The 14,740-nt window shown below is 35.6% G+C and overlaps 1 protein-coding gene across 4 annotated transcripts in view; it reads left to right on the forward strand.

The window, feature by feature from the left end:
* Positions 1-14,740, forward strand: part of TMEM232 (transmembrane protein 232) — a 215,870-nt gene that overhangs the window by 69,910 nt on the left and 131,220 nt on the right. For all 4 annotated transcript variants that reach the window (XM_086684934.1, XM_086684990.1, XM_086685049.1 and 1 more), the window contains one exon: positions 13,146-13,324. In XM_086684934.1, the coding sequence (XP_086541060.1) occupies positions 13,146-13,324 (179 nt within the window). The remainder of the gene's footprint in view (positions 1-13,145; positions 13,325-14,740) is intronic.

The following is a 14,740-nucleotide window of genomic DNA, read 5'->3' on the forward strand; positions in this document are numbered from 1 at the left end:
AACACCTAGTGCTCATTACAAGTGCCCTCCTTAATACCCATAGGAAGGACACTTGGAATATCTCTTCATAGAAAAATGTCTTTTTTTTAAACTTGCAAAAATAAGAATTTTTAAAAATGTTCATGTATTTATTTTGAGAGATAGAGAGAGAATATGCACGAGTAGGGGAAGACCAGACAGAAGGGGAGAGAGACAATCCCAGGTAGATTGCACATTGTCAAAGCAGAGCCCAACATGGGGCTCGATCCCACAACTCTGGGATCATGATCTGAGTCAACATCAAGAGTTGGACGCTTAACCAACTGAGCTACCCAGGTGCCCCAAGAATTTTTTATAGTTTTTGTAAAAGAGGGCTTCAAAATTATTTATGCTCTTATAAAATCTAAATCTGCCTCACTCACAGGTTGGAGTACCTTAAATACTAACAACTCATAACCATCCTGCATATTAATATTAACATTGCTCTTTACATCCAGTAAGCATTCTATCAAGTTTATGTGTATTTAATTAAACTTAATATCTTCCAGCCTGTTAGGTAACTGAGAAAGACCATTCAATGTATTGAGGATAATTATAGTTAGCAAAAACAATTATAAGTAGAGTTGAAGAGTAATTTAATAAAGTTATTTTTAAAATTATTTTTGAATCATAATGAATATCTCTTTCCCTCTCAAATGTTCTAGAGTGGTTGCTGGTCCCAAACCTTGTCATTAAAATATGGTTTATTCTGGGTATCCTTACAACCAGTTATCAGGGAAAAGTAATAAAATGTATATTAATACAGAAGAATATTTACTTTTTAGACAATTTTACTTTCAATTATAAGATGGAAGAGCTCTTGACCTCTTGACCTGTTGCCACAGGTCAGTGTTATCTTTATATACCTGCATGAACATACTCAAAATATATCTAGCATTAGGTGCACGATTAGAATGTACTGGGCAAATTAAACTCACAATACTATATTTAGGAATAATTTGGAGAATAATTTCTAGAATTCAAAATGTGTTCTCTCCCAATTCCTAAACTTGGTGAAGAGAATATTCATAACATACCATTCTGTCTTATGAATGCATGTACATGTACAAATCCTAAGTGAAATACCAATAGACCAATTTCAGCAGTGTGTTAAAAGAACAGCATACCATATTTATTCTGTTCATTCTAGGAATCCAAGGAGAGACCAATATTAGGACATTTAAATATCTTATAACTAAGGAAAAAGGAGTCACTCTTTTTTTGTTTATTTATTTATTTTTAGAGAGAGAGCGAGAGCAAGCATGAGTAGGAGAGGTGCAGAGAAAGAGAGGGAGAGAATGAGAGAGAGACAATCTGCTGACAGTGCAGAGCCCGACAGGTGACTCAATGTCACCAACCATGAGATCATGACCTGAGCTGAAATCAAGATGCTCAACCAGCTGAGTCATGCAAGCACCCCAGGAAATAAGAGTTGTTCTTCATAGATGCCAAAATGGAATTGATTAAACTAAAAACACATGCCTGATTTTTCAAAAAAGATAAAGCAAACAGGGTAAAAACAAGAAATATAAGGGTACTTTCTTAAATCGATGTGTATTCCTCAGAAACAAAAATTAACATTATTCTTAAGAATAACTAAAAATAATCCCATTTAAATTAACTGAAAGTCAAAGATTTCTATATTAATTGCTTATATTTTACCACATTCTGATGTCCTCGCCAATATAAAACAAAAAGAAAAAAGCAAGTATAATATTGGAAAAGCATTTATGAGTGATCCCAATGTCTATTTTGAATAGCCAAAAGTATGAAAATATTAGCACTAATTAAATAAAGTGGTTACTTACAAGAAACATTATTGTCAATAACTTTACAACATATCAGTAATAACTAAATAGGAAAAAAAACCCTCTGATAATAGTGTAAAAACAGCAAAATTGTAAGGAATTATTATATGAAAGAACAAATCCCATAAAAGAAGACTTGAAATAAATGAATATAAATTTACATATTATAAAGAAATAGACTCTTCCTAAATTAATCTAGAAATTAAATGTAATTCTAAGAGAATAGTCAAAAGAATAGAAGTTGGCAAGTCTATTCTATAGAAAATCTGGAGGATTATAGTCAAGAAAACTTAGAAAATTAGCAGGCATTTTCTTGAACATAAAACAATATAAAATTCTCTGTATTCTATTAGTAAAATAACTAGTCTGTCTGGATTAATAGATTTTCATAACAGAATATAAAATATCTATATATTTGTATTTGTATCTGTGACTATGATATTTACCTTTTGCCATATTTTTTGCCATATTTTTTGATATAGAAGATGCATTAGTATATAAGATGTCTTAGTTTTATAAGAACTATTTTTGAAAATATTAATTACTTTTATCATTTGGGCACATTTTAAAGTATCCCTGTATAATTAAACCCATTATTTGTGAATATAATTAGATTACATTAAATACTGCAATCAACAGGAAATCATAAAAACTGGAGATGCAGTCATATTTTACTAGAAAGTATGAATGAAGTTCATTAAAAGTAAATAATGTTCCACATTTTAGTTAACACTGAAAACTAACAAGAACACCATTAAATTTTTAAAAAGTGGGTAAATTCCTGAAAAACACACCACAGTAAAAAGCATGTAGCAAAATGATTTTTGGAAGGAATTTCCAGATAATTCTTATACATGAGTAAGTATCTTACTGAATGTTAGTATACAGGCAAACACAGGTGGGAAAGGGATGACAGAGATTCTAATAGGAAGCTGCCTTTCAATAAATTTCCTTCTGGCTTAGTAGGCTGCAAAAATGAAAATAAGTACTCGTAATTGTTTCAATTTTTATTCTCAAACCCCAGAGGATCATTATCTTTTAAGTTAGGTAAATCATGATTCCAAAATTTGAAAACCCTTCATCCCTGCCGAGATCCAGAAGATTGTCTTCATTGCTGACATTTACTGTTTTAGGATCTGATGGTCATCAGAGTCATGAGACAGCACATTGTCCTTAGTACTACAAAGGACATATCTAATTCCATTTTTAAAATGATTCCATTGCTATTTTTTGTTTCACTCCACCCTATGACATTTAACACACTTCAACTTGAGTAATTGTTTAGGTCTTTTCCTTTATTTATTATTCTCACCTCAAAATTCGGAACTGGTATCTATCCATATTACTCATCCTTCCTTCAAATACCTTATTGATTGACACATCTAAAAGCAGAAATTTTCTGGTCAGCTTGGTGGGTAGTTAATTCTCTCCTTAACAAATTCTATTATGTGATGCCATTTTTCCTAATAGCCCAAGGCTTGGACAACACTTGTCTCATGATCATTCCTTCCTCACCCATCTGATTTTTACATTAGACTAGGGTAAACAAATCACTTAACAGGTTGGAAGCTATTTATTGTCTTGCTTAATGAAGAACACAGAGACTTTTATTGGTTCACAGATGTCATAAAGAGTCTGTCTCTCTATGTCTTTCTATTCTACTTCTCAGGGATGTTGGATTTTTATTCCTATGCTTGTTATCTCATTATTAAAAGAGCTTTCTAGCTCTAGACATCACAGACTCACGTAGCATTGCAAGGCAAGAGGAAAGAGAAGGGATGATACTGGCTTTTTTTCTAAAGAGTCTGTCCACCTTATAAAACAAAAGATTTCCGGGAAGCACTCCAGAAGACTGTCTCTTGCGTGAAACTGACAGGATAACTGGTTTCATGACTAGCTACAAGGAAGGCTGGAAAAGTAAATGCCTGGTGAAGAGAAGCATTTGTGATGGCTCTAGAGAATTCATTCCCATTATCTGGGTACAAATAGGGTTCTATTTTTAAGAAAGGGGCAAAATTTTGCTGGTAGGTCAGCAACTACCTACAGTGTTTAAAAGTTAGAAAAGATGGAAAGTTTGTGCCATCCGCTCAACATACTAACACAACTTAGTAATGTATTTTATGATGCATAAATTTTAATAGTCATGGTGTTAGCAATTTGAATAGTCAAAGTGTTTACTCCTTTGGAGTTTACCATCTTGTTTGATAATATATCCAGTGTCAGAAACACTTTGTATTTGGTTGGTATTTATAAAAGTGGAAAATTAGTTTGTCACATTATTAGTCAAATACCAGTAAAACATATTTTATTTTTGTATTCACCTGGTGTATTTTTGTGCTATTTTTGTTTTTACCTGAATATATAGTACATATATTCTTAATAAAAGTGATGCTCCATTATGTTGATCCTCTAAAATTTTTGATAACCCCTGTCCTTGTTATCATTTAAAATTGATGAGTTGTCTCTTTTTTGATACTGAATTACTTTAGTACATTTGTATATTAGTACTTCATGGTGGGGGTGGGAAGGGGTTACACCTGGATATGTTGCTAGGCAACTGGCCCTGAGCCTGGGATCTCAGAGACTGCGGGGAGCTGAGAGAGGAACTGCTACAGGTACTCTATTTTCCTTCCATTTAATGTAGCCTTTGGCTGAGCTGCTGTCAGCGCCCTTGGGGATGCAGAGATGAGGGGGTTGGTGTGGGGGGTGGGGGAGGCAGAGGAAAATGGCTTCAGTTCATAATGTGTGAGAAGAGCTGAGAACTTTAAGTATGAGGTGAAGGAAGAAGAGTCCCTGTGGTCAAATATTTCCTGGATATGAGCGATATTTTGTGATCTAAGATTACTTTATACCCAACAAACATGGGAAAAGTTAATCATTTTCTTCTCTGTCAATACTGTCTCAGCAATCAAAACTTAATCTGTATGGATTGTAGAAAATAGTTTTTAATTGTAGAGACAAGACCTAATCTTCTAACTTTATATGAGGATCTTCATAAAGCACATATAACTAGGATAAAGGGTTACCATGATTTTTGAAAGTTAAATGTTGCTACTTTTTCCAGGAAGTTTTGCTCCCATCCAACAAATAAATCTTAATCTAGCTCTGTATATGTTTAACTAAAAGATTCCTATTTCCTCATTCTGTTTATTCCCTTTTGGGTTGCTACTATTTCTTTTGGTTGGACAGACTAAAACAACATGCTGGACTTTTCAGCCAAAAAGCCTTTGACTGTGTAAAAGTCTTTACTTACTCAAACAGAGGAGCTGAAAATCTCATGGGAACATTCCTCACATTTTTGAAGCATAAATACAAAGGTATATCCCATTTGAGCCAATGGTCTAAAATCCATCTGTGGCTGAACATAGTGAAAAAAAGACCCAGGAACTAGAAATCATGCGAGATTTTGTAAAAGTATTAATGGTGTTAAAGTATGTTACAATGTGCAGTTTTAGAAACCAATTTTTGTAATAATATGCCTTAGCAGGGAATAAAAAGAATAATATAGTTGTTGGCTTTCTATGCAAATTAATTTAGAAGCAAATGTATATACATTAATGAAAATAGCTCAGTTAGGTACTTGTAACTTCCTTTGTTATACCAGCCAGAATTATATTAAGATTCTCCAGAGTTTTTTGATTGATTCTTTTCTGTCATTAATCTGGTCCAGAAATGAATATAATACCCTAGAGTCAGTTTGCTTTTTACCCCTCACATCTATCAAAAGTAACCTGATAATATGTTCATGGGTACAGAGGTCTCTAATCTAATACATTATTCCTATGTTTGATCCAGGTGTTTCTTACTGTTTTGAGTGAATAGTTCTTTTTAAATACTTGCTAAGTAGTTACTTATAGGAAGAAATAATAGAAGCCCCTCCAAAAGGGTGAAGGATGAAAAAATTAGGTAACAGGAGGAAGAAAAACAGCACCAAAATGGCTCCATTATAGATGAATATATGTGCACTGAACTAGACTCGGTGTCAGAAATTTGGAGTGTCAGAAGTTTGGGATGAGTCTCAGCTCAGCTGTCATGTACTAGATTATGGTAGCTGGCTATACCTTTCAGAATCTTAGTTTCTTCAAGATTATGGATTTTAAAAGAAATTTGCATGTACCATGCTTATAAACGTAAAGTTATTCTTTTTTTTTTTTAATTTCCAAAAGAATCTTTATTATTTTCTTCTTTTTCTTTTTTTGTTTGTTGCCCCTTGGATACAAAAACCTGTGAGGATTAACTACTTCCATAGAGATAATCTAAAATCTAGGTGATATTCTTTAGTTTAATGAAATTGAAAATAAATCCATAAAATAGAAATGTGATGTTTCTTTAATTGATTTATAAGAATCATAGTTCTTGAAAAGCAAATGAACCACTTTCTTCTTTGGTTCCCAGTTAAAACTCCAGAAGATAATTATTTTTTTTTTCTTTCTTTTTTTTTTTGAAGATAATTATTTTTAATCAACAATGCAAATTACTTGACAATGCAAAAGATCATAAAAGTTAAGAAAGGGAAATTCTACTCAGTTCCTTAAATGTCTATAGTCATTTTGGCATCCTATTTGCCATCACGTTTCAGTTAACTGCCCCATGCTAATATAGGAATCAGCTGACTTTTGCTTTTTGTTTTCTATATTACCTACAACAAACACTGAGTAAGTTAGTAATACTTTGGTTCTCTTTAGTTTATTCTGTTGGGTATTTGTTTAATATGCATAATGATCAAATACGATGATATATTCAAAATAATTTTATCCACATTTAATATGTATGTGGATTTAGATACATAATTATTTCTATAGTGTAACTTTCTGAAAACAAAGAGTACCTTGGAATTCCTATTTATTCTACTAGTCATCCAAAATATATCCCCCCATCTCTCTTGTTATTTCCTATGAAGTTCAGGAGTCTTCAACACTACCCTCACTTCTGAAATCACCTATGAGTTTGGGCATCCCCAAGACAACCCTCAGGTTTGCTAATTTGTTAGAAGAACTAACAGAACTCAGCAAAGACATTTTAGTCATGGTTACAGTTTATTACAGTAAAAAAATAAAGATTAAAATTAGCCAAGGAAAAGGTACATAAGGCAGAGTCCAAGATAGTTCCAAGCATTGAGCTACCCATTGTCCTCTCCCAGAGGGGTTGTGCAGAGACCATTCACTTCTCCTGGTAGTGATGTATGACAATTTGCATAGACTATTGTCAACTATGGAAGGTCATCACGCTTTGGTATTCAAAATTTTTACTGGGGCTCATTCGCGTGCACATGGCTGACCCTGGTCTCTGGTCCTTCCAGAGGCCAAATTGATACCATGGCCTAAGGCTCCTAGATAAACAAAAACATTCTTATCAGACAGGACATTCTAATGCCTAAGAGTCAGGCAATGGCAAAGGCCAGCCCTCTCTTTGGACATTGTTAATTCTTAACTGAACAACTCCCAAGTCCATGTACTCCTCACTTTTCTTCTAGACTACTGCAAAAAACTAAACGTCTCCCTGTTTCCTTAATGCTCCCTAGAACCCATTTTCCATCAGGAAGCCCAAAAGATTTTTAAAACATGAAGCAGGTTTGTTCATCTCAAATGCTCTGTTAACTTTTCATTACACTAAGAATAAATTCCAAACTCCTTTCCATGGCTTACAAATTGGCCACGATCATTCAGAGGATGCCTCTGCACTCACAGATGCTGCATTTCCTCCCGCTCCTTGGATGGTTAACTTTTTAAAAATGCATTCGATCTTGTCTTGAATATGATGTCTTCATGGTGGTCTTTCTCTCATTGTGTCTATAGTTTTCTTCTCTAGTCACTGTTGAACACATTAACACCTTCTGTTATTTTCCTAACACTCATTATCAACTGACACTGTCCTGTTTACTTTTTTAGTATCTGTCTTTCTCTACTAGCATTAAGTGTCCTGAGAGCAGTTACACTGTCTTTTTTTTTGGCACATTAGAACAGCAGTTGGTACATAGCATTGATTCAGTAAATATTTGTTAAATGCCTGGCTTGCTGACTGGTTCTTATCCATTGGTTTCTTGGCATTGATCTAGTTCTTTTCCTATATATGGCATTTCACAAAGACCATGTTTTACACTACATTTTATATTCAGGTTACCTTTTAGTGATACATTTGATTCTGCCAAATTATATTTCTCAAAATTGTAAAGGCTGTGTTCATTTATACTCATTCATCTGAGTAGAAATACTCATATTCCACATTCACTGCATTTGTGAAATCTAAATATCTAGACTGGCCATTAAGGGATTCCCTGGAGTTCAAAACACTAAAATAAAGCATTGCTACAAAGAAAGGATCATAATACTGATTTTCAAACAGCATAGTTTCTTAATAAGTTTTCAAGATTTATTAAGAATTTTGTTTTGGTTCAGCTTTGTTATTTCCTAGAATACTGTCTGCTTAGCTGCAGACAGACACATTTTCTCTTAATATATTTAAAGGAACATCTTTGATAGCTGCCACAGGGTCACTCAAAGCAGAACAGAAGAGTGCCTTATTCTTCAGCTTGGTCCCTGGATGAGGAGTTTCATAGCAGACATGCTTCTTATCAAATGTCAAGACGTGCATATTGGACTGCATTCTACCTTTTATGACAGTTGTAACACATCTCAGCTGTCTTTGTAAGGCTTTTTTTTTTTTTTCATTAACTGTCAGTGGATTGGAACCATAATAGATTTTCCCTGCAAATATTATTCATAAGCAATACTTCACTGTAGTTTACTTTTTTAAGTTTGTTTATTTATTTTGAGAGAGAGAGAGAGAGAACAAGCAGGGAACAAGCAGGGGAGAGGCAGAGAGAGAAAGAAACAGAGGATCCAAAGTGGACTCTGTGCTGATAGCAGAAAGCCTGATAAAAGGCTCAAACTCACGAACCATGAGATCATGACCCGAGCCAAAGTTAGATGCTTAACTGACTGAGCCACCCAGGCGCCCCATTTCATTGTAGTTTAAATGAATAGGTGAAGAGCTCATTTTATTTTTAAAAAAAAAATTTTTTTTTTTCAACGTTTATTTATTTTTGGGGCAGAGAGAGACAGAGCATGAACGGGGGAGGGGCAGAGAGACAGGGAGACACAGAATCGGAAACAGGCTCCAGGCTCTGAGCCATCAGCCCAGAGCCCGACGCGGGGCTCGAACTCCCGGACCGCGAGATCGTGACCTGGCTGAAGTCGGACGCTTAACCGACTGCGCCACCCAGGCGCCCCAAGAGCTCATTTTAAAAATCAACAACAGTATTTTAAAAGTTTAGTGAGTTTTGAGAATTTAGTTACCAAAATACATTTTATGGGCTCATCACTGGTCTTGTGGATTCTGTCTATCTATCTATCTATCTATCTATCTATCTATCTTCTACGTATCTATATTTTTAGAGAGAAAAAGCGCACACAAGCAGGGGAGGGGTAGAGGGAGAAGTGGGGAGAGAGAGAATCTTAAGCAGACTCAATACTCAGCATGGAGCCCAATGCTGGCTCAATCTTAAGACTGGGATTGTGGCCTGAGCCAAAATCAAGAGTTGGACACTAAACTGACTATAACCTCTGTAACTGATAATTTAAAATATATGAAGGTAGCTTATATGTACTTATATCAATCATTCTTATTAACGTAAAGAGTTTGGGAGCCTTTAAACAAATATATAAAAAGGTTAAAATTCACAGTATGTTTTATTTGTCATATTGCTCAAAACTGCATTATTTTTGAGGTTCTCAATTCCAGAATTATTAATTTAAAACTCATAATTGTTTTGTTGCTCATATTGAGTTCCAAACTTACTTTTCTGTTAGATTCACAAATCCATAATTTCACTTTTGCTATTTCACTTAAATTTTAGCTATATTTTTACAACAAGCTATAGGCCTCTGAAAGTTAGATTCCCCTTACACCTTATTATGCTACATTTTCCAAATATTATTTTATCTCCTTTCTCTCCAAACTGGCTCCTCTACAACAATCTCTTTTCTATAAGTGATTTCATTATTGTTTCCAGTTCCTTAACTTAAATATGTACTTTTCCTCTCTACTTCATGTTTTTCTTCTCCTCCGTAGCTAAGAATTCTTATTAGATCTTCTCCATAATGTCTTAAGTTTGTCCTTTACTCTCCAAGCTCCTGCTGCTTATCACAATAAAGACCTAGATTGCCTTATAAAGCTCCCACATTGGTTTCCCAGTTTATTGCTGGAATAGATGTAACATGTCATGGAACACATATAACATTACTCTTTTGCTCAAACATCTACCACTTAATCTGATCCCATTTATCTTTAGTTATTTTACCTTATCCATTTCTTTTCTTAGATTCCATACCCAACTTGGGGCTCTAACTCATCACCCCAATATCAAGAGTTGCCTGCTCTACTAACTAAGCCACCCAAGTGCCCCCAAAATTTCTATTTTTAAAAGTAAACTCTATACCCAACATGGGGCTTGAACACATGACCCCAAGGTCAAGAGTTGCATGCTCCACCCACTGAACCAGCCAGGCACCCCTATCCATTTCTAATATGAGCTCTCTACGTCAGTTCAATTTGAGATCCTCACTATCATCCTCTACCCTCTGTCTTCTTAGAGTTACCTCTCGACGAGGAGTCAGTGGGCCTATTGCCAAAGGAATGACTAGGCAGAGTTCCTGCTGGGTCCCTAAGTGGATGGGACCACCTCCAGGACCATGGTTGAGCAGGGTGGAAATGTGATTATGGAACCACTTCTGTATCTCCAGATGTTAGGCCTGTTACCTGGGATGCAAGTAGATTTGGCCCCTGCCACATCCCTGAACACTCTCCTGCCAGGGTCTGGCAGGGTCTGGGCGGGGGGGGGGGGGGGGGGGGGGGCGGTTTCTGGGTCAGAAGAGCTGCTTCTGTACCATGGTAGAGTGAGGCTGGGGCCAGGTCACAGAGCTGCTTCAGGGCCAACAGACAGCAGGCCTGTTACCAGAGGCACCAACAGGCATGGGTTTTCCTGGGTCCTTTGCTGGAGATCCTTTGTGGATCAAAAGGGCTGGAGCCGAGTTCACAGGGTGGGCAAGGATGCTTCCAGGTCCGTGGCTGGGACCACATTACTGCCAACAGGTGTTCCACCTGGGCTGAGACTGCCTCCTCAGTCTTGTTTCCACTGGGGTTGCACAACCTCCTACCTGGGTCCCAAGGTCCTGAAAAAGGCACTTTTGTTTATGGATGGCTGCCAAGTTGTTATTTCTATGAGGGGATGAATGCTGGGGATGTCCTATTCTGCGATCTTGCTGATATCAATTCATACATGTAATTTCAAATATGGCAGCATACTAACTTTAACTTGTAAAATTTTTATGGGGAGAATTACATTTTCAAAAGAATTGGCTGCTTACCTATAGTTTACACTACCTCTTTCAAAGTATCAATAGAAAGGATGAAAGGTGCCTTAAGTTTGGAAGCTGGACATTTGCCTTCCTCCTCCCACTTGTAAAACGTGTACATACTTTCCATTCTGCCTCCTCTTTCTACCTTTTGGTCTGTTTCCTATGAATGGAATAGAAGGAAGGCAAGCACTTGTCTGAATTGGAGAGCCTATGCTGCATGGCGTAAGATTAGACTCTCCTTCACTTGGCTCTGTCACTCATCATCTGTGTCATGCTAGGGGATTTTCCTTTTTTAAAAAAATGTTTTATTTATTTTTGAGAGAGAGAGAGAGTATGAGTGGGAGAGGTGCAGAGAGAGAGAGGGGAACAGAGGATCCAAAGTGGGCTCCGTGCTGACAACACAGAACTCGATGTGGGGTTGAACTTACAAACCATGAGATCATGCCTTTTAAGTTGAAGTCTGACGCTCAACCAACTAAGCCACCCAGGTGCCCCTGCTAGGGGGGTTTCTAACCTGAGTTGAAGGTCATATGTTCCTTCTATTATGCTAAGTGTAATACGGTCATCATAGCAGGACTGTAATGAGGCCTAGAATAAGGACACATAGTAGTAGGAATGCCCAAGTTTTCTAGTTATAACTATAATAATTATTATTGGGGCATCTGGGTGGCTCAGTCAGTTAAGCATCCAACTTTGGCTCAGGTCATGATCTCACGGTTTGTGGGTTTGAGCTCTGTGTCGGGCTCTGTGCTGACAGCTCAGAGCCTGGAGCCTGCTTCGAATTCTGTGTTTCCCTCTCTGCTCTTCCCCCACTTATGCTCTGCCTCTCTCTCTCAAAAATAAAAAATGAGCATTAAAAAATTAAAAAAAATATTATTATTATGTAGCTTGGATTATAAAAATCTAGATTGAATTAGGAAAAGTTGAGGATTATCATTTTTTCATATTGTGCTTTACCTTTATTCGAGAACTGATGAGTTCCAGTGTCACACAGGCTGTCATCAGGATTTGGAGGACAGTACAATACAAAATTCAATTGACTCTAAAGCCCTTCCTGAACCTTCTCTCCCTCCTGTTGTTCTTACCTGCTTCGCATATACTCATACTCTCATGTTCCTCTTTGACTAACTTCAGTTCATATCCCCTTTGAGACCTGCTGTAGTAGTTCATTCTACAAATTTATCCCATCTCTATCTAAATTAGAATTCTCTTTTCCTGAATAGTATTATATAACACTATACCACTGAGGTAAGAAATAATTAAGATAAAGAGTAAAGAGAAACTTTCCTCCTTTCTGTATGGGAGAGGTGTATTTTAAATGTGGACCTTGATAATTTATATAAATCACTAATTGGTATATAAGTTTTAGAAAGAAGATTGTCTTAGACTTTTAAAAATCTCTTCTGGATTCATTGTTCCCTTTCCTCTGTTTCAGTTGATTTATGTCTCTATTAAAAAAAAAAAACAAAAAAAACTTCCAGCCTATAATTATATTGGCAATTTTTGTCTGCTTTTCACATTATTTTCAAGGCTTTCTTCTTGGTTCAAATGGTGTGTTTCATAGAGCTTGATTTTTCTCCTATTCTCTAATTTGTTATAAAAATTCACTATGGTGGTTTAAATATTCATATTGCCTTGAACAAATTCCTCTTTCCTTGAATTCCAAAGTTTTTTTTTTTTTTAAATACATAGTTTCTACTTCACCTGCCCAACTCTTACATTTATGAGGTATGATAATAGTTAGGTGCAGATCTTTTCTTACGACTAGAAATTTTAAAGTAAGCTGTGATCTTTTAAAATTAAAGGAGTAGGAGCTGTGAAGAGTAAAACAAATTCCAAAGCTCAGAATTTCAGACTTTACAACACCGTATTAGTAAAACTGCAAGTCTTCTTTTTCACAAAATTGTGCATTACTAAGATGAATAAGATTATGTCTTCCCAAAGAATATATCTTTTTCCACAGGTAATCCAGTGATATGGATTGGATACTATGGCTTAGTGTATAACCTGGTGAAAATGTCATGGGAACTTCGGGGAGATGATGAGCAGGATGGATTTAGAAACAAAATATTACAAACATTACAGAAGACCAAGGATCATGAGAAAGACAGGCGAATCCATAATGCAGTAAATATAGCTCAGGTAAGATAAAAGCCAGGGCAATAAATTGGTACCTCCATTATCAAGAAGTGTTTGTCCTTTCTCTCTAAGGAAAAGAGAATGTCCATATTCAGTGAGTGTCACTGACTCACAGCTGGGAAAACCATTTTTAAAATTGAATACTGATCGAGGTTTAGTTAAAGAGTGTTGGTACTCTTCTGACTAAGAAGCTTGAAGAGAGGAGGTGATTTGGGGGAAGGAATAACTTCTGCCTCAGGTTTGTGACTGTGAGAATTTTAAGTATACTGACCATGCATTCCAGTTTGCCCAGGTTAGCCTGGTCTAGGCCTAATTTTCTAGCTTTCTAATAAGAAAGTAATGGATTAATTCACTCTCAAAAGTGTCTCAATTTGGATAAGTTATTTTTAGTTATCTTATTTGTAAGTTTTTCTTTCTAGCGTTAGATAATATAAATTGCAAATCTGGATTCACTAACACTAGTCTTTTTCTTTAAAGTTAAAAATGTATTTTACAAGTTCTTGGTTTTTCTAGTTCTGTTTGAATGACTACATAATTTTTTTTCTTCACTTTCAAAGAAAATCATTATGAAATTAGCTATCCATTCTTCATGAAATGCAAATGTGATTTTCCAGTGATGCTTTATCCATATGGTATCCTATGATATTTTTAATCTCCTACCAGTTTTTTTTTTCTTTTCTATGTCTTATTTTGAGCTAGGTTAATTTGTTTGTTATCCTAAAGTACACTTTTTTTTTTTACCCTTTCATTGAAAGTTTCTGATTCTTTCTAGTGTTTACAGATGCAATTATCCTAACACCCTTAATATCCTGTTTTCTAATAATAATTAGGGATGTGAATTAATGTTAACAAGTAAGAAGAACAAATAATGAATTCACTCTGCCTAATCAATTGTCAAAGCATATGGGTGGGCCATCATTGCAATACAGAGTATCTACCCTCTAGATTCTTAGTAGAAAACAAAACCTTAAACTCCTTGCTTTTTAAACATAAATGTGATTTCGAGTAAGAATCTTTATGGAGGACTATCTAAAAATATGCATTCCTTTTCTCTAGATGTCTAATATATTTTTCACAGAGAAAGACAGTCAAGAGCTGTCCACTTGAACTACGTTGTTTTGGATTCTGTGGGCTTGCTTTTATGCAACCACGCTTCAGTTTTATCCTTACTTGTGGACAGAACATAGAAAACTTTTAAAATAATCACTACTGGATCTATTATAGTGATGACCACTATATCATCGAGTATCCTCTTTGCTGAGATTTAAGAAATAAATCTTTCTTAGTTTCATGTGCTGTCTGAACTTTATTATTATTTTGGATAAGCTGCTCAATAGAGTTTTTAAAAAAATGAGAGTCAAATTTCGGCTAGTTTTGAAATAGAAACAGAGGACGACATGCATTCATCTCACCGAGTCT

The sequence above is a fragment of the Puma concolor genome, chromosome A1 (assembly GCF_028749965.1).
Source record: "Puma concolor isolate L17-30 chromosome A1, mPumCon1.1.hap2, whole genome shotgun sequence".
Taxonomy (NCBI): Eukaryota; Metazoa; Chordata; class Mammalia; order Carnivora; family Felidae; genus Puma; species Puma concolor.